At 38.0% G+C, this 27,683-nt stretch overlaps 1 protein-coding gene across 3 annotated transcripts in view; it reads right to left on the reverse strand.

Annotated features, from left to right (window-relative positions):
• Positions 1-27,683, reverse strand: part of LOC137042980 (novel FERM domain containing protein) — a 135,456-nt gene that overhangs the window by 15,185 nt on the left and 92,588 nt on the right. For all 3 annotated transcript variants that reach the window (XM_067418975.1, XM_067418974.1, XM_067418976.1), the window contains exons 2-10: positions 24,953-25,057; positions 19,479-19,521; positions 17,120-17,198; positions 8,985-9,082; positions 6,458-6,581; positions 3,126-3,213; positions 1,902-1,990; positions 1,012-1,075; positions 764-855 (exon numbers count right to left, since the gene is read on the reverse strand). In XM_067418975.1, coding sequence (XP_067275076.1) covers positions 764-855; positions 1,012-1,075; positions 1,902-1,990; positions 3,126-3,213; positions 6,458-6,581; positions 8,985-9,082; positions 17,120-17,198; positions 19,479-19,521; positions 24,953-25,057 — 782 coding nt within the window. The remainder of the gene's footprint in view (positions 1-763; positions 856-1,011; positions 1,076-1,901; positions 1,991-3,125; positions 3,214-6,457; positions 6,582-8,984; positions 9,083-17,119; positions 17,199-19,478; positions 19,522-24,952; positions 25,058-27,683) is intronic.

Consider the following 27,683-nt stretch of genomic DNA (forward strand, 5'->3'; position numbering starts at 1 on the left):
AGCCAAAATCATTCATCATAAAACCGGCATTGGCTCCGCAGTTTTGTGAGTCAGGGCTCTCCTTTTAGAATCCTGGCCCGCTCATCCATAACACTGCGCTCTGCCTTGAGCTGTAGGTCGCTTTAAACACTTCCCATGGCGTGGGCAAGGACACATACAGTCAACCGTGACTGAAATGGGCAGGGACGTTGCTCACGCGGTAAAGGTCATTCTCAGCATGTGACTGCTCCATTAGTTGACCCGTGAGGTAAACAACAGTGATGGAATCTAAAAGCAGCTGTCGAGTTGTCTGGCTATCACCAGACCAAGCTCAATCTTTTAAGATTAAACATTGTTCTGGGGAGTCTGCTCTGTATTTTCTACTGCACAAGAGGCGTGATCAACGGGCATGATTCAAATGACTCTGAACGCAATTGGATAGTTCTTCAACCAATCAGACCACAAGAGGCGTGATCAACAGGCATCGATCCATCGCTTCTCTATCTGTCATTGTGTTAAACCCGCCAATAGCACGCCAGGTAGATAAGCCAGTCTGTGATTGGTTCCCGCAAAAGTGTGACAAAAGCAGTAGAAATTAATATAGCTGTCGAGCATTATTAGTTATTAGTCTTAAATATGTTCTGGGAAGAGGAAATAACAGTGGACAATCCAAAAAGAAATAATTTCTGGAACTTGTTTATTGTGCAGTTGGCCTTTCAGAAGCATCTCACCTGTCTAACCAAACAAATGCATGTCTCGGTGAACGGAGAGAGCAAAAACTCACTTGTAGAAAGCTTGATTTTCAACACCGCATTTCCAAAGGTGCTTGCAGGCCTCTGGAGTTGGTGCAAAGTATGTCAAGATGATCTTTTTGTCCTGCGGATAACAAAAAGTCATTAAACATACACTCAAACAGCACTGGTGTTGAAGGGAATTATTAAAGTTGCACAGACTGTGTCATTATCATAAGACAATTTGGTAGATTGTAATTATCATCGACTTCAACAATGTTGGCATAATTAATGTTCTCACCTCCTTCTGATTTGCATATATATGGAATGTCTTTCCCTCAAACTTCAGTTTGGTCACTTCGTGCCTGTACAAGTGGAAGAATACCTAGAGCTATTACAATGTACATAATATATACATTTTATTACATGTATCTGTCCAATCCATCCATCCATCTATCCATATATATAAATGATAATTAGCATAAATGCATATAATTAATTTCATTTACGCTGTATATATAACACATTTTATAAAATGTCGTAGTGTATATTTACTGTGTGGTGTATATATACACGTGTGTGTGTGTGTACACAAATGAACAGAATGTTGACAACTTTTTTTTACATTGTATTATATTCATATGTATTCATTATTAAAATGAACAAGACACTATAAACTGCAATATTCTGTTCCCGCTGTTTTTCTCACAAATAAACACACAGACGAATCAATGCTGCGCGTTTTCTTTACTCTTGCTTTAATTGTGAAGTACACTTTCAGATTGAACCACATACAACAAAACCCTGAGACACAGAGACAAAGGACAGGTCGCACAATGGGTCACTATTTTAGGATTTCCTCTTCTCTCTGAATGGCCAGACCTCATAGACTTGTTGTGGCGAGATGACTTTAAAGATGCCCTCTGGATGGAGAGCTGGTGAAGGATAATTGGACACCTGTCTGCTCTAACGGCTAAGAAAGAGGCAGATGGCCGGCCCTATTGGCTGGGAACGTATAATACAATATAATAAAACCAGCTGTGACTTGTATACCCAGAGCCTGTCGCCTCGGCCAGTGACTCATTATTTTCAGCTACACAATGCATGTGTGTATGCATGTCTGTGTTTACTCAGCCCCGAAGACGTCAATAGAAGTTCAGTAGGGAAAAGAGGCAAGTATTAGTGACTCACCATTTGAGGAAATGAACTCTCTTATTCCCCTGAAGAACGACAAAACCGAATGGAGTGAAGGCTAGGAAAGCCGGGTTCCCGGATACATCCTGTGATGAACAGCGACAGAGGAGAACCACGTCATCTTCCTTTCTTAACAAGCAGACATTGAGTAGGAAGACTCAATACAGGACAGTACATCAAGTGATCATGACAACAGAGCCTTCATACTTGTATTGTCAGGCTTACTTTATGTAATGTTTAGCAGTAAAACGGGAAGTTTTGGGCTTTTACTGTTGAGATTAAACTGACAGTAGATGTTTCTCAGTGAACATTTTTTGGTGGAACTCGCTGAAAGAACCAAGCGTTATAGAGGACCCTTTCTAGTACACTATTTTAGTGCCATTGTTTCCAGATGCATTTTTCCATTCAATTTCTAAACAGCTTTACAATATATTTTCATTTATTATACTGATTTTATACACAAATAATAAAACTACTTACTATAATACATTGACTACATTATGTATATATGACTATAAATATTCTTGTATATGTTTGACGCTAAAAATATTAATAGATTTCCATTCAAATGTTTGGGATTTTTAAGATTATTCCATTTTTTTGAAAGAAGTCTCTTGCTCAACAAGGCTGCATTCTTACAGTAACAACATAAATATTGTGAAATATATTTTTTTTTTTTAAATTCTAAATATTTTAAAATGCAATTTATTCTTGTGATGCAAAGCTGAATTTTCAGCATCATTACTCCAGTCTTCAGTGTCACATGATCCTTCAGAAATTATTATAATATGCTGATTTAGTGCGAAAGAAACATTAACACAAATTCTTCTTATTATCATTTATTCTTATTTTTTAGCTGAAAATTTAAATGCTTATTATTTTTTGTAACATGGATGTCTACACTGTAACCTAATGCACCATTGCTAAAAAATATTTCTTAAAACTTTTAAACACTACAGTACATACAGTACAAAACATCCATTCATCATTCACAAATTTGATGTTCTCTGGTTGGTGGAACTTTTTATTATGAAGCTGAAATCACACTGACTGACCTACAGCTTCTAGAGACTTGTAGCATCTATATGGGAATCTTTTCTGTGTTTCATGAACATTCGATCATTATGAAAGCGTCCTTTGTTTGAAAAAGGTTTGATAAACTACAGTACACAAATAGCTTCTGGGTGCAAACTGTAAATGCGTCAGGTAGAGCCATCTAACCTTGCATGGATGAGGATCCACACCGTATGTTTCAAGCATTTGTGCTTTCTGCAGAAACTTCAGCTCAGCTGTCTCTGGAGTTTGACCTCTGCAAAACAACACATTAAAACACCACCTGTGTCATTCAGCGGTGCAACAGCACATCAGACTCACAGATTACTGTAGCTCTTACAAAAAAAGAAGTTTATTTAAGTGTACTATTGGTACCTTTTAAACTAAAAATAAGAAAGTATACTTTCACTCTACTTTTATGTGCTTCTCAGAGATATATTTAAAATACACTTAAGCACAATTGACTTATACTGAAAGAGGTCTAAGTATATTTGGCCCTTTTGTTTGAGAATTTTAAGTATACTTGCCTGAAGTTGTGTTTACTCTTTTGATTGAATAGCCTATTAAATACTATTTTTCAAATGGTTTTACATAATGTCTTATACACGTTTACCATTTGAAAATATTGATTCATAAAGAAAACAGATATGTTCCTAATTCTAAGTATGTGAATTACTAAAAATGTACTAAAAGTACAGTTAAAAAGCATATTTAAAATATAAAAATGAATACCTATTAGGAACATGGTTGTTATATGTCTGTTTTCATTATTTTTTGGTTGAAGTTCCTGTGACCTAGGCTGCGTCTGAAAACCTAGGCAGCTGACTCGTTGCCTCGCTGCCTTATCAGGCAATGACTTGTAAGGCAGCATTTTGTGCATGAAGGCATCTCATGAAACTAATTTCGGACAGACTTCTAAGGCAGTGTAACGGTTTAATGGTCTACAGCAAAATAGAGAGAGCTTTGGTAAGAACTAAACACATATTTAATTACTACATTAGTCATTTCTCGCTAGAAATGACATCAGAAGTGGAACATATTGGCAAAAAACATACATTTACACTGACCCTCAAACGCAACTTTCGGACGCCATCTTTTTTCCCCAGCTCAATTAAATGGAAAGCACAGGATTGTGGGATATCAAAGGCAGCGAAGGATACATGTATGCTGCCTTCAAAAATCGATCAGATGAAGGTATCTCAGGAGACAGGAAGTGAAGCTAATATTAGATTCGGACGTGCCTCGATGCCTTCCTGCCTTGAAATGTGTCCTCCGAAGGCAGCATTTCGCCAGTTTCGGACGCAGCCCTAGTTTTCCCAGTCTGTCTAATAGTCATGTCATTCACCCAGGCGGATCTCATGAAAATGCGTATAAATAGTACGAGTGTGCAATGTCATGGAATGCATTCACCTGTGTCTTGTTAATCACCTCGTTATCTCATTTGCCCTGTGTATTTAGCCATCGGTTATCCCTCAGTGTTTGTCTGTCTTTTTTGATGTTAACATGTTTTTTTATAACCGCCTCCATAGTGTCTGTTAATAAAGTTCATCTTCATCGTCTCCGTAAGCCTTTACTCCCGCGTTACATAACAATAATATACTTAAAGTGTAAAAAACATGCATAATATATAGTAAATTGTACACTGCAAAAAATCATTTTCATGATTTATCACAACTTTTTATCATTTTTTTGTCAAATCAACTTAGATAATTAATGTGATTCAGATAGCATACTATTTTGAGTTTCTATGTATTAACTAAAAAAAAATATTTCAATGAACTCAATTTTAAGGCAACCAGATAACTTGCTTTTTTAAGGTAAACTAACAATATTTTTTACAGTGTACAATACATATAATGATAACTTTACTTAAAGAAAACTTACAAGTATAAAACTACTATTCACTGAGAAAATGTACTTTCATAAACTAAAAATGTATTTAGTATTTAATTAGTAAACTATCAGTATACCTATTAGTTAACTTTTATTTGTAGTAAAATGTAGTTGTAAAGTTGTGAACTCAAAATTTAATAAGACATAATTTTATACACCAAGAAGTGCAAGTAGTTTTGTCCCAAGTACTAATGAAATAGTACACTTACAAGTATACTAATAGTACATTGGTATATTTACTACATAAAGTATATAAAAAATCTAAAATACTTAATGAAATGAACTTAAAATATGCTTTAGTACTGGTGCCATTGGTATTGGACTGAATCCACATTCTTAGTGGTTTTGTACATATCCTGGAAAATGGAAAATCATTCCAACATAACAAAAAACATCTGTCCAGAAATGTAATGTTGATGTGAATGTGAATAGACGCATATATTTTGACACTTTACTTGAACGACATTGATTAGCATCCACTAAATAGAAAACAAAACCAAGCCGACCAGACAGTTCAAGTATCATCTCTCCAGGAAACCTCTTACAGATTCATGTTTTATTCAGCACTGTCCATTCAACATTCAAGACTTTAATGCAACAAGACCGCCTGGCTTGTATTTCAATACAAATCAGAGAAGAAAAGCGACACTTAACGTTGCGTGAAATCTATTGTTTACGGGCATCAGGACTGACTTACTGGATTATTCTGAAGATGACATCTTCACTCTACATTCCCAACATAATTCCCATAATAGGGCCGATGATGTGCATTTCGTCATTGAACAGTGACACCACCAGAGGGCAGCAGTGATCATGCTCCTATTTGGTGGATCATCTACTTTGGTGGGACCATTACTTCCAAAATGCAGCAGTCTTGTCGCCCATACATGAAAAGTCAACAGCTTCTAAACGCGCATTACAAACCTGCAACAAATCAATAGACTAAATCCATTACTGAACCTATGAATTAAGCAGTTTATCAGCAAGAGCACTTGGTGAGCTAAGTGGTCTTGCTCATGTATAGTGGAGAGGAAGAGCTGTTTGCTCAGGGATGGCCTAAGGCTTTGTGCCATAATAAAGTGACAACAGATCTGACCTACAATAGGGCTGAGACTTTACACTGATGACACATAATGACACACTTGGGGTGTGTTTGTGATAGAAAGAGACAACCGTAAAAAGAGACAGTTCCATCACCTCAAAGTACTGTAGTGAGCGCACAAGGTCAACTAAACAAGCTTTGTTAGGTCAAGTTAATACAGCCCATCAATGAGAGAATGTATATTTACTATGCATTATAAGTACAAATGTAGACTCTGTGGTAAAATTTAACAGCGAACAAAACATGTAAAGCATTTATTAATCAAGGTTAATGTTAATTTCTACAAACACTCATTCAAAAGATTAAGGTCAAATAAATGAATACTTTATCAAGCAACGATGCCTTAGATAGTCACCCAATGCCAATGTTAATGAATTGAGCCGTATTGTAAAGTGTTTACAGAAAATCTGTTAGCAGTCACTAACCAAAGAGAGAGAAAAGGGAAGACTTTTCCATCATTCCTAAGCCACACATAAAGCAAAAGGAGGGGAAATGTCACACGTACATTAACTCTGTCTTGTGAATCTCTGCAATCCTTCTTTCCAGTTTCTCTGAGTGCTTGGGGAAGAACTGGAACTTGGAGCTGTAGCCCTCTGGATGCTTTCCTGGGTCGTAGTCTCCAATCTCAGCTGCAAAGTAGTCATAAAATCAATCTTTCATCATCTAGCCATTCATAACGTCCAACCTCAGCAGTGGAGCAGACACGTAAATCAATCTTTCATCGTGCAACCGTGCCTTTTAGTTCACATGTGGCCATGCTAACGTGTTATCTTAATGAACATGCCCAGTGAGAGGAAGTGTCGGGAGCCATATGTTCTTTGCAGGGGTTTTGTGGATTAGCATATAGTAGGAGCCTTTTTCATATGCTGTTTGCTTCTACACTTGGTACCAGTGGCAAGAGCTGACTTTAACCGAGTATGCTGAGTGCTAAGTTTTCATGTCCCTATGGAGAAAATTCTATGAAAATAGTTTCCGTTATGACTTTTTTTTATTTTTATTATTTGATTTAGTCAAGTTAGTTTTGTATCAAATGCAATGTGATATTCAGCGATCGGCATCTAGCAACTACAGCACATTTTCCTTGTGCATAAAATCCCCCATATGCCAGCAAACCAATGAGAATGTGGAACAATGATGACGATGCATAACAACAGAGCGTAGGCGCCAAAGCTACCGGGAGTCTGTTTACCCGAAACCCTTGGACCACAGTTTGGCAAAAAAAAAACAATGAAGGACAGTTATATAGATATTACCAACATTTTATCGTAAGCTTTATGTTACACCACAGATAACAATTGTATAGTTATTTATAGTGTTTATAGTATATATAATGCTTTGAAGTGCAGAGAACTTGCAGCTTATATGGGCCGCACGCCTCTGACTGGTACCCAAAGCTCTCTGAGTCCTGACCATTGCTCTGAGATGGAATAGTGCATCTTTAATTCAACAGTCATCTAAAACATGCCTCGATCAACCTGTCAAAGAACATTACCGTTCATGGCGACCTCTAAGCTGCTACTTTCCCTTCTCATGTGACTAAACCTCCAACATCTCTGAGTACTATGACCAACTACCCAAATACAAGTACTGAGAGATAATTGATTCTGGTACTGAAAATAATAACTGTAAAAATAAATACTGTTGTTGATTAGGTGGGAGGGTGGGCGGGACCGTGATATCATGACTCAACTACTGCTCAGACTCGAGACCCAAGATGTCAGCGTCATATTTGGACACTCGGCTTCACTTCCCGTCATTGGAAGACTCTCTTCCAAGAAGGGGCATCATCCATCTTTATTTTTTTACAGTCTATGATTAGTAGTTATAATGCACATATTAATGCCTAATTCTGCATGACAATATTCTAAACCCCTAATCCTACCCAATTCTTAAACTTAACAACTAAACTATTAATAAGCATTGAGGCAAAAGTTGTAGCTAATAGTTAGTTAATAGTAAGAATTAGACCCTAAACTATAGTGTAACCCAAAAAAGTGTCCCAATCAACCTAAATTCACCGATACTTTTTAGACCTTAGAAGTTAAAGTTTGGGGTTGGTATGAGTTTATAAATGTCTGTAAAGAAGTATCTTATGGTTGTCAAAGTAGCATTTATTTGATTTATTGAATTTATGGGCAGAGTAAAAACAGTTACATTGTGAAATATTATGATTTAAGATTACATTTTTTAATTGAATATATTTTAGAATGTAATTTAGTCCTGTGATCAAAGCTGATTTTTCAGCATCATTACTCCAGTCTTCAGTCACATGATCCTTCAGAAATCATAAGATGCTGATTTTCTGCTCAAGAAACTTTTCTTATTATCCATGTTTAAAACAGTTGTGCTGTTTGTTTTAGTTTTTTTGTGTGGAAAGATTATACTTTTTTTCAGAACTCTTTAATGAATAGAAAGCTGAAAATAACATTTTTTTGAAACAGAAATTGTTACAATATAAAAGTCTTCACTGCCACTTTTAGAAAAAAAAATCATCTTTGCTGAATATTAGTCCTAAATTAGTAATCTTACCGACCCCAAACTTTAGAATGGCATCACACAGCTTATGTCTTATAGAAAGTGTATGTAGGATTGTGGCCAAAACTGGCACTGCAATCACTTTCAAATGACTGTAGAGCGGTGTATCCCCTCTCCCCCTCCCCCTGACTCGAGGTTGCCAGATAGGCTGCAGAATCAGCAGGGACGTTTGTAGATCTGCAGCTGTGGTAACTAGAGCAGATCTGGCAACCCGGATGCAGAAACACTACTGACTTTGTGATTGGTCGATAGATGGAGGGTGGAGCTTCAGGCCAAAACACAACATGTCAACATCAACATCAGTTGAGGGCTGCAACAACAACTTTTAAATGACAATATCCTGGCCGGACCACTGTTGTCAGTGATGTTTTTGAAATTAACATGATTTATTAATGTCTAGTGACGTATCAGGGCCATTTTATGATTGATTGAAATACATTTCTTACATACAGTTCCTTTAAGTATAAGTACTAGGGTCACATTTCCTTCTACTTTACCTTGTAAGATGTAAGCTGCCAGTAAGGCCGCGTCAGACGTTTTGCAGAGGAGCCGGCCGTGGTATAGATCTCTTTTGATCTGCAGGAAGACGAGATACCTGCAACCAGGATACCAGGATATGGAGTGAGCACATGCAGACAAACAGGGAGAGAAAAGACCTCATTTATTCAATTACCCTGAACATTTGTGTTTGATTATGTAAATGACTGATAAAAGGTTAAATCTTACGCAATTTTTCTGTAATGAGGGCTGATAATGAAGGACACATATATAAAAATAAAAATAATTACACAGTAGGAGACAAAAAAAAAAAAAAATACAAAAAGCGTGTGGATCTAACACTCTCTCAAAACTAAATATTTCTCTTTGAGTTAGTTAAAATCAGCTTTCTGTTTCCAGAGCAGGGAATGAATTGAGAAAAGGGTTGTTGTTTAGGGAAGAGATGTCCTAAAGCAAACCACTGTGTCAAAAGCTGTTGAGTTGGGGAAAAGAGCGACTGCAACACACCCGGACGTCTGTCTCTCCGGTCCTAACATCTGGCTCACAGCGATATAATGTTACAAACACAGATGCTGCTTTATATAATTATGCATTTAGAGCTCACAGGCTAGATTTTAATGGAATGGAAAGAGTAAATGCTAAATATATTTATATGATTGTTTAAGACGAGAGCTTCCAGGAACACTTTAGATTAGAGAACACATATTCACTATCAAGTTGCTCATAGCATGCATATTATTAGCATTTTGGCAGTTTATTATACTTATAAAGCACATAGCAACACCTAAACTTAAAGTTCACATATTGTACACCTTTCTGGAGTTTTATTTGGGTTTAGGTTTTGATGTCCTATATATTTGTGGTATAAGTACCAAAACCCATTTCGATATATTTTTGCAGCTCCTCTCTCAGGAGCTCTTCTAAGAACAGGTCGATTTTGGCATGTCTAATTAATATATTAATGAATTGATTGGCCTCTCTTCTGATTGGCCTGTTTTTTTTTTGAGTGACACACGGCCAGGCCAACCACAGGCAGTGTTGCCAAGTCCGTGGGTTTCCCGCACAATTGGACTACTTTAACACTGTTGCCGAGGGCTGTTTTTCATGTCCGCGGGTTGAAGCGTCCCCAAATTATGTGATATTTAGCTCTGGGAATGCAAATTTTAGCAAGGAACCCTGCCAAAAAAAAAAAAAAAAAATTACCCCCTGAACACGATTGGGCTTGTTTTGGGCAAGTATTTAAGTAGCAATTAGCAGGTTTGTTTTGTGAAAACCTGGCAACCCTGACCACAGGTAACTAGGGTCATGATGGTCACTGCTGAGGGAAATGTTGTCCAGCCTTACATGTTCGAGCCAAACTCAAACCCCGAATCGGCGACAACATATTTGTTTTAAACTTTCGCCGTTAGGGTTAGGAACACATTAGCAACAAGTTAGCATCACGTTAGGGTTGCATAACCGTTAAACTATAATTTCAGATACTTGGCTCCGTAATGTAACAAAATGGCGACTGAAGGCGGTGACTGAATAGTTCTGTAGTTCACTTTTACGGAAGTCACAACGGATTGTGAAAAGGCAGAGCTCCTTTATGCAGGCTGTGTGCATTTGACTGTGGATTGACTGTTTTGAAACTTATATGGTAGTTACCTAGCCCCTGAGTTATCATGAAAAAAGCCAGGAAATTTCAGTTTTGACAATATGGGACCTTAACTACAAAAACGTCCTTACCATACGCAGTAATTAGGAGTTTATTGAGAGAAAACTCCTAGTTAATAGTGAATATGTGTGCCCCAATATCAAAAGTGTTACCAAGCTTCTATGTGAGGTCTAAAGCACCAATGTCACATTTTCTATTCATAAATCAATCCAGTCCCAATCTGGTACTTGGCTCCTCTCACCTACAGTGCAACATGTGTCCCATGAGTAAAGAGCGACATGCTTGTCTTTAACTTCTCAAAGTAGGCCAGCCCAGCTAGAGCTAATAGCTTTTCACTTAAGAGGCCATAGGAGCTAAAAATGCAATTATGTTCCCTGAATTCTCTCTAGGTGACAGCAGCAAAGTGGCATTTTCTGTAGCCACCAGTCAATTTCTGGCCTACATATCGGCTTCCTTCTTTATCTCTAACCTGCCATTTATGGAAACACACTCGACGTGTCAGTGTCATTTGGTTCTAGAGAAGGGCAGGCCAAATATAGTAGCAGCTAAATGGCAAAGTATTGGGCTGAGATGCTTGTTTTTGCTCTGAGGAATATGTACTCTACCCAAGATATTTTCCAATAATTCAACAAATAGAGAAAGTGGATACGCAGTAGTAATATAAACGGAACAATATTGTATATTCAATTATCCGATTATAATGAGATAAAAAGGTCACTGTGACCAGTGTCATGTTTTATATGTTTGTGGGTTTTTAAATGTGAAGGGAAAGGATGGTAAAAATGAATATTAAATGTCAATATATAAAGAGATATATACACAGATACCTTTTTCTATTATATTATACTATATTATTACTTTAATCAGGCAAAATACAATTTTCTAAAGTGTCATTTCATTTTAAGAAACTATTTACAATTTAATATAAAAAACAAAATGGACATAATTCCCAAAACTGTTAAAACTCTGTAATTTGACTAATATATATATATATATATATATATATATATATATATATATATATATATATATATATATATATATATATATATATATATATATATATATATATATAGATATAGAAATAATTATAGACCACTGCAAAATTATCAGTTTATCTGGTTTTACTGTTTATAGGTATGTTTTGGGGTAAAATTAACATTTTAGTTTTATTCTATAAACTACTGACAACATTTTTCCCAAATTCCAAATAAAAATAATGTAATTTAGAGCATTTATTTGCCAAAAGCTACAACTGGTCAAAATAACAAAAAAAAGACACAGGTGTTCTCAGACCTCAAATAATGGAATAAAAATAAGTTCATATTCTGCCAGTAAAGCCAGAACTGACCTCTTCTTTTGCTCACTCAAAACTTTCCTTTTCAACTTTTTTGGCACGGTCAATAGTTCATTTTTGATTCCAATTACTTTTGAGGTACTACCACCAGCACTGTTATTGCCATCCTACTGCAAGAGAATAGTGATGACCACAGAAGTGTTTTTTATACTTTTCCTAATGAAATGAGATTTGGTTCAGGTGATCACCTAATCAGCACCTCATTCAGTAGGAGGTGTGCCTGTGTTGGAATTCAACAGACATTGGACTGGAATGGCTTCCATATGAAAATTGCAGTGGTCTCTTTTCAGTCTTGCAGTGATTTTTTCCAGAGCTGTGTATATATAACACAGGCACACCTCCTACTGAATGAGGTGCTGATTAGGTGATCACCTGAACCAAATCTGATTCTACTGTGTTATTATATAATACTATAACGTATATATAATGTATTTTATATATGTAATGTATTTTTAATATTTTGTTGAAATCTTTAATTTCAATAAACCATATACATTATAATATTATACAGAACAAATCTTAGATCTCTTTTGATAACTTAAGACTTATGATAAAACATTTTCAGACAGATTTTGCTGTTGCTGTCTGAAAATCTTCAACAATTTCACTAGCATATCTTTTTTTAAATAAAAGAGTTTAGCATGCAGTTATGTACTGATTGTGTCATTGAAAAGAGACATTACTAGCACATTACTATCCATCATTTAATGATCTCATGAAAAAAAACATGTGTGATTGAAAGAATGGAGCATGTGCTGCTCTCGAATGTTCACGGACCAGCTTTGACCATTCCAATAACGGCCGGCTACGTGTATATATCTCACATTGCTATATACGTCTCTGACAGTAAACGGTTGCTAAGATGCAGCTAGGGTGTGTGTGAGTGTTTGGAGTGACTTTGGGTTGTCATGGAAATCATGCCAATAATAAGTTTGGGCATGTTGAGCTGCAATAATCTCATTTTGTGACCTGAGAAATTGTAAACGCCGAAAAACTCTAAGTATATTGTACTGTGGAGTTATGAGTGGCAGAAGAAAGTACAGAAAGACTGAATCTTTTTTTCTTTGCTTGAGGTGGATACTTTTTTCTCACAGGTAATATGCTAATTTCTCCATACAATGTCCTTTTCTTTCAAATAATATCGCTCCATTTTTCACACACTCATTAGACTTTCGTCTCATTCTCTCTACCTTCCTCTCTCTCATCTAATTTCCTGTCTTCACTCAGTGATCACCCTCTTGTTTCATGTCTCTTTCCCCCTTTTCCTCTCATTTCAGTGTGAATTGTGTTCCGCACAATCATTTCATTTCACAGTACAGTAAACACTAGCGGTCTCACCACACTCCACACATCAATCTATAGGCCTATACCTGAAATGCATATGAAAATCCATACCACACTGTGAGTGCCAATACGTCACCATCCCAGAAGTATTTAATGTCTGTCTCTTATATGCGCACACACTGTCAATAAAGCGCCGCTCATTAGGTTCTAAGAATCTTTTTTCAGGTCGAGTGTGTGAATTTCTGGATGACCTCATTGCAGACCGATCGAGAGGGGATGAAAGACTGTGATGCCAAGACTTTGCTAGCTAGAGGCTAATCATGTATCATTCAGAGGAATCTGTTAAGAGTCACTGACCATACAGCTTCTCTTAGCAGTGAGTGAGTAACAGCCCGATGAGAGGGCTTTAGGCACTTGCATATGTTTAGAGTGTTTTAAGATCTTTTCTGTTTCCATGAGCAATCTTGAGAAGTTACTTAGCAGTGTCTGCATACTATAGGTATATACTAACAGGCACTCAGTTTGTTCAATTTTAAAGGCACGGAAGCTTTGAAGATTTATTGTTTTCAACCAATGCATTCTGGGATTTTACAATAAAAGAGTGCCAGACGCCACACCCTGTCTCTGTCATAGGGGCATTTCCTCTGAGGAGGAAAGGGAGGCAGTGCCTCCTCAAAAATGTAATGAAATAATCCATATTATACATATAAAGGAAATAAAGGAAATAATAACACTTTCAAATGACTGTAGAGCAGTGTATCCCCTCTCCCCCTCCCCCTGACTCGAGGTTGCCAGATAGGCTGCAGGATCAGCAGGGACGTTTGTAGATCTGCAGCTGTGGTAACTAGAGCAGATCTGGCAACCCGCATGCAGACTTTGTGATTGGTCGATAGGTGGAGGGTGGCGCTTCAGGCCAATACACAACATGTCAACATCAGTTGAGGGCTTCAACAACAACTTTTAAATGACAATATCCTGGCCGGACTACTGGTGTCAGTGATGTTTTTAAAATTAACATGATTTCTTAATGTCTAGTGACGTATCAGGGCCACTTTATGAATAATTGAAATACATTTTTTACATACAGTTCCTTTAAGTAATAATATATGTCATATTCTCGTGTATGCGTCGTGGTGCTTCGTGAGTTCACACATGGAAGACGAGAATAAAGTTGAATGAAGTCGCTATTTTGATTTTTTGAGCGTCATTGCTGCCAAAGGAGGCCTTTCTATCAGATTTCAACAAAAATATCTTAATTTGTGTTCCGAAGATGAACGAAGGTCTTACGGGTGTCGAATGACATGAGGGGGAGAAATTAATGACAGAATTTACATTTTTGGGTGAACTAAACCTTTAATTTAGTTTTCAATGTAAAAATACAAACTAGAACCAGGATAGTGTGACAACATTATTTGTAACTGGGACATGAATTTACATTTGATATTAATCAAATAAACAAACAAAAACATAAGGTGGATATTAAGGACTTTGCCTCCTTATTTCAAAACAACACTGCACGCCACTGTGTCTATCATAAACTTCGGTTGGTTACAGGGCTCATTTTCAGCAGTAATCCAAAAACCAATGGAAAAATCATTTTGGGTTTTTGTTAAGGGAACCAGAGTGATGCTAACATCCAAAAATACATAACTGCAGTGCTGTATAGCAAACTGGCCATATTGGTCATAAAAATGTCTCAAAGCACCACCAGCAAAGCAAAGTCAAATGGCTTCTTGGTGCTGCCAAACACTTAAAGGGGGGGTGAAATGCTGTTTCATGCATACTGAGCTTTTTACACTGTTAAAGACTTGGATTCCCATCCTAAACATAGGCAAAGTTTCAAAAACTAATGTTGGACGTTTGATGGAGTATTTCGGTGTCAAAAATACTCCTTCCGGTTTCTCACAAGTTTCGGCGAGTTTTTTTCGAGTATGGGTCGGCTTGACGTTAATAGATCGGAAGGTCCTTGTATGGGCTGTACGGGCTCTTCTCCCGGTAGGGCGCGCGCGTGACTAGAGCACGCCGTAAACAGTTTCTCAGATGCAGATCCAGTCGTCCGGGAACACTTACCGTGCGTTCACACCGCCGCCGGCGAGAGCGTCAAAATTCGCTCTTGCCGCCCTGCCAACGACGCTGTAGAAAGCATCGTGGACGCGCTGCTGCTCTGACGTAGATCGAATGATTTTTCTTTTTTTAAACTGTATTTAAAGAAGCCGCAAATCAAACAAGCATGTTGATGGATATACTAACCACAAGTAAGGTATAAATTAACCTCATGAAATCGTTTAAATGTGAAAGAAAGAATGAATTGCATACCCGCTGAACAACGAGCCTTCTAGCGCCTATAAAATAGTGTTGTGCGACTTCTTAACAAATTACACATCACTATGAATGATCTCGTCATAAATGATAGGGAAACCTGCACAGCAATGATCAACTTCTCTTATATTTTGCTTGGGAACTAATGTGGTCGGAACCAACGTTTACAGGCCTGCGTTCTCTGGATTTCTCTCAAGCGGAGCACTTCTACATTCTGACTGGTTGCCGCCTGTTGCCGCCGAACCGCGTCATAGCTCATTACCATAAAGTTGAGCTGATTTCAACTCTCCTCGACGCCCAAATCGTTCAAGACGCGCCGCGCCGCTCTCGCCGGAGCTCGCCGCCCGGCTCCCATTGAAAATGAATGACTTCCGGCCACCTTGCCGCTCTCGCCGCCGGCGGTGTGAACGCACAGTGGCGCCGCGCTTCTCTTTATTCCTATGGGTGACGTCGAGCGACTTCAACGCTTCAGCGCAGCATTCCGGGAAGGCAGCGCTGCATTTGAACCGATTTGAACGCAGAAATGACGGGAAGCTTCACAACATCGTTTCAGTCGCGTCTCAAAATAGATTTACACGCCACTGCTGTCAGGAGTTTACCAAATCATACCAAAGAAGTGTGTTTTTGACGAAGCAGTCCCAGCGATAAAGGTTCAGTCCTGCTTTGGAAGCAGCCGGTGAGTTAACTTAAACTGCTTCAAATGTCTCTGCTTTTGGCTACAGACGCATGAGTAAACATCAGTAAACGGCACGATCGCGTGCTTCGTCATTCAAATGCGCTAACGGTTACTCCATTGTTGTTCTGTATAACGTTACAGTATTCTGACGTGCAAAACCGTTTTGCTTGCTACTTCTAAGGTCTAGTCGCATACAATAGTCCATAAACCGAATCATGTCCTCATACACTGCGAGTAAAGACACAGAAATGTGGAGAGGCCACTAAATACAGTAACTTACATACCACAGAGACGGATGTCCTGATGTTGCCGTTTCTCCTGTTCAATTTATTTCTCCCTCAGATTTGATTCTGGATCATTATCTGTATTAGCTGAGATAGCCATGGGCTTCTCCACGCTTGAGGATGTCACCACTTTGCACGCTTCTCATTCTTTAGCTCCGCCCACACGATACGCCTCCAGGCGCTCGGTTTTTTTCCGGAAAGACTCGGTACAGCCTATATTTCTTTTATAAATATGATAAAACTAAAGACTTTTCGGAGATATGAAGGATGCAATACTACTCTATAGGTACTCAAGATTGACATGAGATTGACTGAAACTGAGTGTTTCACCCCCCCTTTAATCAAAGCAGAGCTTTAGGTCTACGCTTAAAGGAATATTTGATGTGAGAAACTGTGCCAGCTCTATAATCAGGTGTCATTTAATCATGTGACAAAAGTACTGAATGCAAAATGCAGAATCCTAGAGCCTGAGCCAGCACTGTAATCAGGTGTCATTTAATCATGTGACTTCAGTTCTGAATGCTAAAGCAGAATCCTCTGAATGTGGCAGCTCATACCTGGTGATCTCCTCTTTTAGAGCAGCAGGATCTGGTGGGTAGAACTTCACCCGCAGACACATGGTGAACGGAGGTTGTGCTGTGTGGAGAAAAAAAAAACTTTTCAAAACTAAAATATAAGATTAACAGCACACCAAACTACATATTACCTTTATCCAGTAGTTTGCAACAAGGGGCCCAGGGCCCACAGGGCCGCAGGATGAATTTATTATTTAAATGAATAAATGTCTATCAATATATTTAAAGGGTTACTTCAGCGATTAGCATATGGCTTTGTATCAGTAGAAACCCTGGAGTATATTCAAATGATTGTGCTTTCCCCCCTCATATCCCCCTGAGACAAGAGATTTATGCATTTTATTTCTGGAAAAATTCCTCCTATGATGCAAATTGACGATTTTTGCATCATAGGAGGAATGTTTGCCTAGAGGCTAAAGACTACAGCCAGCAGAGGGAGCCATTTCCGCATGTTTTGAATCTGCGCATGGGGGAGGGGATATAACACTCAGCTTGCAGGGAGAGCTCAGCTGGCAACAACAAGCACTCATTTAAACGGAGATATGGTGAGCAATGTAAGTCTTTTAACTTCTCAAATTAATTTCTATGAAAGTTAAGCTTGCAAAGGCATGAACTGAAACGCGCCAGACTGAACTCTCGTTGTGAATGTATGCCGCGAGTGTAGTCGCGATTACCTCAGCTCTCATCACTCGTGCAGTTAGTGCTCAGTGCTGTGATACTCGCGCGGTGACTCACTCATTATATTGAACACACACGTTCAGTTTTTAATTGTAGTGTCTCTAACTCAGTCACTGTAATCAAGTAGGTGGCTGGGAATGGCCTCACAGGGCAGCGAAGCATTCTGGGAATTGTAGTCTTTAATCCCCATGGGACAAAAATACATTTTCTGTCTTTTCTCAGTCTAGAAGACACCAAATTCAAAAATAATTTCACATTTCTACTGCATTGATGACCCAGTTTAAATACAGATTCATCTTCCCAGCGCTGAAGTACCCCTTTAAATAAGTTAGATTCCAATCTAAACTTTAATCCTAAAAATAAAACACATAAAATAAAGAAATCATGTTTCTATTTATTTTGTATTCTTTTGTTTTTAATTAACGACACAGTTCTAGAATTAAAAAAAATCACAAAATGCAAATGTTAGTTAAATATTATGAACAAAAAAGTGAAATAATGGAAATATATTTTGTGTGTTTGTGTTGAACAATGGGGGTTGAGCACTGCCTAAACCAGTATTTTAATAGTGTCAGAAAAAAAGACCGTAAAAACAAATTTACTTAAAAGCAAGACTGCATTAAACATTAAGCAATTTATGCAACATATATTAATATGCAATATTCTTGTTTTCAGAGAATATATCCAGAACTGTGTTTCTTTCCCTACTGGAATTAAACATGATTCATACAAAATTTTAAGAGATTTAGGATTAAAATTATGATTTATAATGAAAACATAAAACTTTAAAACAATCTGAATATTACTAATACGAAAGTACTTATGTAACCTAAAGTTAAATACTATGTTAACTATTATTTTGGAATTTTTTTACTATTTAAACAACATTTTCATACTGTTTTACTCTTTTTATGCCTAATCATTTCAGTAATAAATTAAACCTGTCAAACAACATGTCAAACTATATAAAATCTGCTGTTGCAAAATTTAACTTTCACATTTTATGAAGTCAGGAAAACTGATGAAACAGAGTGATCTAACAAGGTTTATAATATAAGTTACTTTAATGAGAAACTCTCCACCGTCTCATAATTTCATTATGAGTCTATTCTAGTCTATTCTAAGTAATTTGCCTCAAGGGTGATAAAAATACTGATAAAGAAATGTATCTTCATTGTAGTTTGTGTGAGATTTGAACCATACAAAGTGAGTGTTGAGTAAAGAACGTTCACGACAGGAATGCACAATGCACAAGTCCACACCAATTTTCTTATAACAATATTGTTGAAATCACAATTGATTTTTCAAAGCTGACACACAATAAAAACAGTGGCAGCCAATCAGAAATCACCTCAAGCATTTAAAGTGGCAGACGATATAGCGTGTGCATTGGTGTGGATGCTAATATTTTTACAGTTAGAATTCTTGGTGTGAACGGGCCTTTAGTGTCATATGTCTGTCATATTTTATGGCCAGTTTAATACAAGCAAATGTCAGCTCTTCATCAAACGACAGCTCCTATTTAAGAACACCATTAGTAAATGTATAGTTCCCGTGAATTCCATTAGCATGCTTCATTACAGTCACCATAGTGATGTTGTTCATAATTGCTCCTTTATGGAATCTAGCACATTATAAATAAGATCTGACTGATGATACTTACATTTCATCTGCTTTGAAATTGACTTGGTGAACTCCAGCCAGTGCTAAAACAATAGAAGAGAGTTTTAATTCCACACTTACACACACACACACACACACACACGTTACACATGTACACACGTTACACATGTACACACAAATATTACATCTATATTTCATCTAACACATAATTACACAGGAGCAGGTGGTCAGTGTGGGTAGATGTACAGAGATTTTATATCAGTGTGAGATGGGGGGAAGGGTATATATGTATTAATCATTTCATCTAATTTCTCTCTTCTACGAAGCGAAACATTAGCACTTCTTCGACGTCATGCTGAGATTTTATCACTGCTATTGTGTCCAGGCCCAGATAAGCCAAATTAGCCAAACAGATCTATTAGATTTGAGAAAGTATATTTGGGTCTCAGTGCCAGTAGGCTAATGTCTAGAAATAGCATCAGGGAATTCGATTTCAGATTACGGTGTTCTGAAAGCTTTTTGGACAATATTTTCTATGCCACATTACGGTATTCTGGATTGTCAGCTAACCTGTGGCATATTGTGCCAACTAGGAATATTCTAAAGGGAATTGTGAGCACTTAGCAGACTCTAACGTTGCTCCATTGTGTCGTCTACAGCAGGCTAGCATCAGTTAGATGCCCTCATTATTATTTATGTCACTCAATGCGAGAGGCTCCCAAAGGGGGTCAGTGAAATAGACAGATATGAAGAAACTGTGTGTAAAGCCTGTACACTGTCAGGTTCGCATTTAAAGGACACAGATCAGCACAGATCTCTAATTCAAGACGTTCAGAAGGATTGCTTTAACATTTGAGTAATTGTTAAGTTGTAATTGTTAAGTAAAACTAACACAACCAACTTAACACTGATGATGGCCGAAATTGACCTGAACTAAAAAGGAAGAATTTATACACCAGGCAAATTAGCAAATTAAATGACAACAGGTGAATGAAAGGACTAATCAAACAAACGAAGAAACTAGGTCAAGTCAGACAAACTAAGAACAGAGGAAACTTATTAGAAAACAAACCAAAAGTCCATGATCATGTCGAGTAGAGTAATAAAAATAGCCGCAAGCAGAAAGCACAACCGAAGCAATCAAGGAAGCTAGCAGCAGACCAACTGCAAAAAATGAGTATATTTGGATATTTGGAAACAATTTTAAGCAAAAATGTTTAAAACACATAAATACATTGAGTTGTATAGAGGCAATTTCATGTTTTGTTCATTTATAGCACCACTAAGTGCCGCAGTCCAACTGCTTGTTTTGTGTGTCCTCATTCATAAGTGTATCAAATTTGGTGAAAATGTCTCATTTTGTTTAAGAGTTTGTATTTATGAGCATATAAAAATGAACCTACTCCTGACTTTGATTGCATTTTTTTGCCACTTACCACCAACATTTTGACATTTGGCCAAAAAGCTGGCCAATGATTCCGATTTTCCTGTGGTGGTTTTGTCTCAATCAGACTAACAGATGAATGATGTCATAGTGTGCAATCGAATTGTCTTGAGCCAAGGAATCATAGTTTTGTTTCAAATTAATTGCAACTTTAGACAGTTGGTGGCGCTAGAGGGAATGAGTTAGAGACTCATTTGTGACATTTCAGACTGTCCTCTGCTTGCCAAATTTAATAACTTTCCTGCAAGTGGTTCTATGGGCTGACATAGAGTTCCAGAGCAGAAGAAGAATAAGAATAATAGGAATGCCAACGCTTTCGGCGCTTTGCCCCTAATAAAAAAAGAACTGATTTGAAGACAGGTGTTTTAGCTAGTCAGTTTACTCAAGTGCAACCCCCGACCATATTAATAAAGTATTTTGTGATCAGTAGCAGTTTAAAAACCGCAAAGAACAATGACTATGATCCCATTATCTCTAAGAGCATTTTTAAATTGAATTAGATTAATAAGATTTATATTCTGGGAGTTAAAATGGCACCAAAGTTAAACCATATTGGCACTGACAGTGTGTCTGAAATCGTGTATTGTCTGAGTAGGTACTACATTTGAATTTGAGCTTACTTTGTACTTACCTGTAATTAATGAATTAATTTTGTTAGTATGAATGTAATCCGGATGTACTATATCTGCTAGGGCTGTGTATTGCCAAGAATCTGGCGATACAATACGTATCACGATACAGGGGTTACGATACGATATATTGCAATATATTGCGATATTGTAAGAGAGGCAATATATTGCAATATATTGCGATATTGTAAGAGAGGCAATATATTGCGATATTTCTTTTTGTGTGTTTTTGTTTTTTATAATTTAAAAGAATAAAGAACACAACCATAAGCCTAAAACACGAGACAAAGTATTTTATTTAATTAATACAGTATCATTCTAAATTAAGGGAAATGTAAAGTGACTGCAGGATTCTTTGTGTATATGTTTTAAAGGTTCACAGTATAGCAGTGGCTATTTAACAACAGAAAGTGCAGTCCATTTCATGACGGAATGACTGTTTGTTTTATATTTAACACAGTAGCCCCGATCACACAGAACGTGTTTTTGCAGCGAGAAGCCTTTTTTGAATGGATTTCGGTTGGCAGAGAGCGTTATGCGCGCTGCTTATGCGCCCTGGGCGCCTCGCGTTTTTGAAGGAGCGCTCCGAGCGCATGAAGTGGAAAAAAAGTCAACTCTGAGCGGAAAAGCATACAACATCATCGCGCTTATGTTCTGTTGTCCAATCGAATGAATGAAGCGGCGGACCTTCCGTTGTGTTGACCGTTACATTGATCTGACTGACAGTACAGGTGATACGGGGGTTGCCTAGAAACATTAAAGTGCACTGCTCATTTTTGAATGAGAAAACGCAGACCAAAAAAGGGAGTGCAGTGCGCCTCGCGTTTTCGAACCTGAAAAACGCGTTCTGTGTGTTTGGACCCTAAAGCTGTTTTCTATAAAGCAGTCTATTGTATAAAGTGCTGTTTCAAGTAACGTTACTGAGCTGCAGAGCTGGTGCATCCATATCCACATCGCTATTATCTTTCGTTCTCCTGCCACTGCTGTCAGTTTTGGAGTGTGTTTATTTTGTTACTGAGAGGAAAACGTGCAGTACATTCTATCGAAACACTTCTCAGCAGCGCGGGTGACATCAGGATGTTAAGCGAGCTCTCTGTTTCAATGTGTTTCCCGAGTATTAGATTATAACTTGGCCTATTTTGCAAACAAAATGATTCTTGTCGATTTCCTTAGTGGCTTCTTTATAGCTGAAGCCAACATGAGTCCACACTTCAGCTCTGTATACTGCAAGAGCGGAATAATTCTATCGTCTTGAGAGCTGGGTTTGCTAATGTAAACACTAGCACTTTCACCTTGCGCTTCTCCGGCTCCGTGTCACTTATACGTTCTGAGATAACACTGCCATCTAGCGGTTGGGTGTTATACAGGCTGTGGTTTAAACCGAACACAAAGCCACGAATCTTGGATGTAAATAAATAAATATATAAATATCGATACAGCGTTTTTGAGAATCGATACAATATCGCCAAACATAATATCGCGATATTCACGTGTATCGATATTTTCTTACACCCCTAATATCTGCCATGCTGTTATTATTACGTGACCTGCAAGCGTCAGTTGTTTCCCCTCCATGTAGACCCCTCCCTTGGCCCTATTGGGATAGTAAAGTGTCCATCGAATGTGCACTTCAGAATCTCGCCAGATGAGGTAATCCGGGGACTTTTAATCTACTGTTGTTCGATTAATGCTATGGCTGCGTCCCAATTCGCATTCTATCCTTCCATTAGCGTGTCCCAAATCGTAGCATGTAAAAAATTAGTATTCCAAAGATACCCGGATGGTCTACTTTTTCCGGTTAGAATCCGAAGTGTAGATCCACGCACACACTAACGGCTAATATTACCCAAAACCCATTGCACATTAGACAAGGATTCCATTAGAACTACGAACACAAATAAAAAGTGTTAAAAAACTACAAACATGACAGATGTGCGAGTTAACGGTTAAGCAGAGAGGTTTTGATATAAGGGTTTGAGTGATTAATAATCAGTATCTGACCTAAAGAAAATGTATTTATTCAATGTTTATCCATATTATATTTCATCTGCAACAGCATTGTGGGCTTTAGTAAAGTTACATTTGGTGATTAACTTTTCAATGCATCATATGCAAAATGCAAACACATAAGGAGAGTTCTCTACATGAAAGACCCACGACTGGCAGATCAACATGCTACTACATTTCTCTCTGAAATAGAAGGAAATTAAATTAAACTGAATGTGGAAGATTTTAACTGAGACAAGATGACTGACAGGGAAGTTTAAACGGTAGCAGTATGCATGTAACTAAGCAACAGCGGTGTCTGTTAAAGACTCAGTTATGACGAAGTAGTATGTCCCAAAGCTTTGTCAAAAGTATATACATTTTCTTCACAAAGAGAGTACATACTTTTAGAGCATAGTACAAGTAGGCGGACATTCTACTCTGTTGGCGTACTGTTTTTCGAATACTACATATAGTAATTGATTTCGGACGCATCAAAACATGTAATGCTTTTTCTCACAATAAAGGACCATTGGAACATTAAGCAAGCACCTCACACTATTATGTGTTTCTTTTGTCTTGTAAGGACTTTTGTATTACTTCCTGTCACATGTGCCATTTTGTAGTCTGTTTGTAATTTTTCCCATTGATTTGTCTCATTGTTCCCAGGCGTGTCTTAGCCAATTAGTCCTCTCTGTATTTTTACCCCGGTGTTTCCTTAGCTCAGTCTGTCGTTCTTCTTGATGGATTTATTTTGCATGTAGCTTTCAGTCTGGTTTTCTCCCCTTGTTTGGATTTACTTGGCTTTGCCTGTTTCCCTGTGCTTGGCTTATTAAACTCAGTGTGCTGCACTTGGATCCTATTTTCTGTTATTTATGAATCAGCCAGTGTTACACACAAAGCTGTCAAATGGCTTCTGAATACATTCGATATATCGCATGAGTGTATAGACTCATTAAGCGCCATTCACATGCAGAAGTAAGTGTGTTATACCTGATTGTAACATGACGGTGAGTAAATAATGAGAAAATGTTTTACGTTCCATGTGAACTGTTCCTTTAAAGCTAAATATATTCATTGGAGCTACACAAGGGCCTGGCCCCACATGATTTACAATTTTCACACCTGTCCATCTACAAGGTTCATTCCATCAATCCTCAGCTCCGTCTCTTTCTGTGACACTCCCTGATTACTCCAGTATAACCCTGAGAGTCAGCCTGACCCGTGCGGATCAATACAACCACAGCCCACCCAAAACACACATGAATTCAGATCTTCTCTACACATCATGACCAATACGCTCTAAGAAACGAAAGTCACTTTGAGCATCCTGATAGATGAAAGCTTTATCATAATAAAAAATCTGTGGACATGAATGCAGAAATGATAAATTGGTGCTCCGTGTTACCGTCGACCTTGGACCGTTTGACACAATCCACATGGTGGGATACTCACCCGTTGTTTATCTGGATCGACATATCTAATGCCAAAATAGTCCTTCTCCAGCAGGTTTAGATGGTGGCAAATGAGGTCGAACAAATACTGGCCTTTGGCATCCCTCTGAAAGACAATGAGAATAACAAACGATCAATAGAGCAGAAGTTTATTATTTGTCTGGGTGTGCAGTTTATTTTTGGAACAAAGAAATAGGTGGAAGGACTGAAGAAGACCAGCCAAATAAAGTTTAGTGATCTCAAGGCTTAGATAGACAGCAGGTGATTTTACTGTCATTTTACTGATTAAAAAATGTCTCTCTGAATTAGGGTGACCACCATTGTCCCGTTTGTGTGGGACAATGGGGGACATGTTACAAGAACATTTTCTCTTTCTCTGCATTTGTTTTCAGCATAGACTGTAAAAACATATGGATGCAGTGTCCGTGACGTCACCCATAGGATTCTGCAGAGCAGTTTTGAAGTGTAAAGTAGAGATGAGCTGTTGCCATTCAACGCATCATCTTTCACCTGTCACTCAAAGCGGCCACGCCCTTAATTAAGCAGAACTTTAAGGCTTAATATAATGTAAATGACTGAGTTATAAAAAAAAATCACCCCCTCACAGTTGCCATTAATGGCAAATTTAGCCGTATAGACGAAAACCACAATTTGTACCAGGCTGTAAACATGTTTTTTCCTGCTGTAAAGTTGGGCATTTTAACATGGGGCTCAATGAGATTCTGCTCCCTTCTGGAGCCTGTCCCTAGTGGCCAGTAAAGGAATTGCAGTTTAAGTCACTTCCATATTGGCTTCAACAGAAACTGGGGGAGGTTGCCGCTTGGTTTTCAGACAGGGAACACATGGAACAGATTACCGCTCCACTTTTTGATTGACAGCCATCACAACCTACTAGTGACCATGTTTACTCCTTTCTTTTCAACCATTGGATAAATAGCCTTTTTGTGACCCTTGCTCCTTGTCTAGCTTTGTTTGTGTAACCTGCTATTGGTGAGTTTCTATGTTTCTGTTTTATTTTAGTTCATAGTTCGAGTCAAGTCTAACCCAATACGCCAATCGCAAAACAAAACAGAGAAACACATGACCTTAACAACCAATCAGAATATTACACATGAGACTAGGGAAGCACATGATTTGATCACGGCCCAGGAAACAGAGGAACCATGACTACAAAATGAAAGACATGAAAACATAAACGTGAACCAAACGTGACACCTTTGGAGATATTCTGTATATTCATGCTTAGAGAGAGTCTTGGTTTCTTTTCCATTACCTTTTCAAGTCATTCATGATATGATCTCCAAAAATAGCTTTGGAGACTGCCGTGCTGGGATTCATCTCTTTCTGTATGCCAGGTACCAAGCAGAACTACTTGATATAATCCTTTATTATTAATATTATTAATGAACAAATATCTCCAATAAAACCCACAACAGACAGCTGACACTATGTGATGTGCAGAAAATTGACTCCAAAATATTTAATCGGTTAGATAAAACATTTATTCCATGACTTTTCAAATGTATCACTCATTTCATTGACTTTTCAAAGTCTGGATATCACAAACGACTGGAGAAACCTGAGAGTCTGTCCGAATAAATGCACCAGGTGACAGATGAGAAAGGCAGTAGTTTACTAACCAAACGTACACACTATTTTATCGTATTTTGATACACTTAATAGGTCATTTGTAATGGCACACAAGTTCTACAATGTTTTTCATAGTATCAGACTTAGGGTGTACTCACACTAGTCAGTTTGAACTGTGCCCGAGTGCGTTTGACCACCAAAGCGCAGTTCGTTTGACTACTGTGAGTGCTCCGAACCGTGCCCGGGCGCGGCTCGATTAGCCGGCCCTGGCCCGCTTGGAAGAGGTGGGCCAGAGCACGGATCAGTTTGACTCGGGCGCGGTTCGCATGCAGTGTGAGCGCTAACCGTGCTGGAGTCCGTGATCAAAGCTGCAAAGTACAATCGTACTCGGGCCCGGTTCATGGCAACCGTGCCTAGTGTGAGTACACCCTTATAGACCCCACTATATCAATTCAGTAAAATATAATCTCATTATCTCAAACGGCTCCTCATTAGTTCAACAGTTCTTCATAACGAGAGAATTATTTGTGAGAAGAAATTAAATTCCATAAACCTGAAGTCACCTTTTCTCTCTCAGCCCACCTCTAATATCACAGACAGTCTTTCGCTTTTGCAATATTAAATTCTGTAATTGTACGCGATCAGAGATTGAAGTGCAAATCAAGACAATTCACCCTCAGCAGTAAGTCTTCTGGCATGACTGATTTATTCTGGATTAAGACTTACTGTAAGAACTTGGCAAGCCATACGGAGCCTATAGGCAAATCATTCTGTTATGCTGAGCTTGGGATACCGCACGCATTGTGTACAGTGAGTGTATTACAGATGCTTAATGAGAATCATAGAAACTTGCATTTCTTCTGTTGAATGTTTAACTGAATCGTTCCCTCTATGAGTTATTATATTTACATTTAATCTGAATGATAGAAGATCTGAACGGTGGTGTAGATCCTAAAGAATCTGTTAAAGAGAATGAATTTATTCAGATGCATGAGAATATGTTCATCAGCATAGTCAATAGCTATGTCTCCATCAAAAGTCGCAAATTTAACTTGTGCGCAAAACTGGAATATTGCATAAAACATTGGTGAATGTTCCTGGGAAAATGGCGCAAAAAATCAGTAATAAAAATGAAAGTTGCT

Source organism: Pseudorasbora parva, chromosome 16 (genome assembly GCF_024679245.1).
Source record: "Pseudorasbora parva isolate DD20220531a chromosome 16, ASM2467924v1, whole genome shotgun sequence".
Taxonomy (NCBI): domain Eukaryota; kingdom Metazoa; phylum Chordata; class Actinopteri; order Cypriniformes; family Gobionidae; genus Pseudorasbora; species Pseudorasbora parva.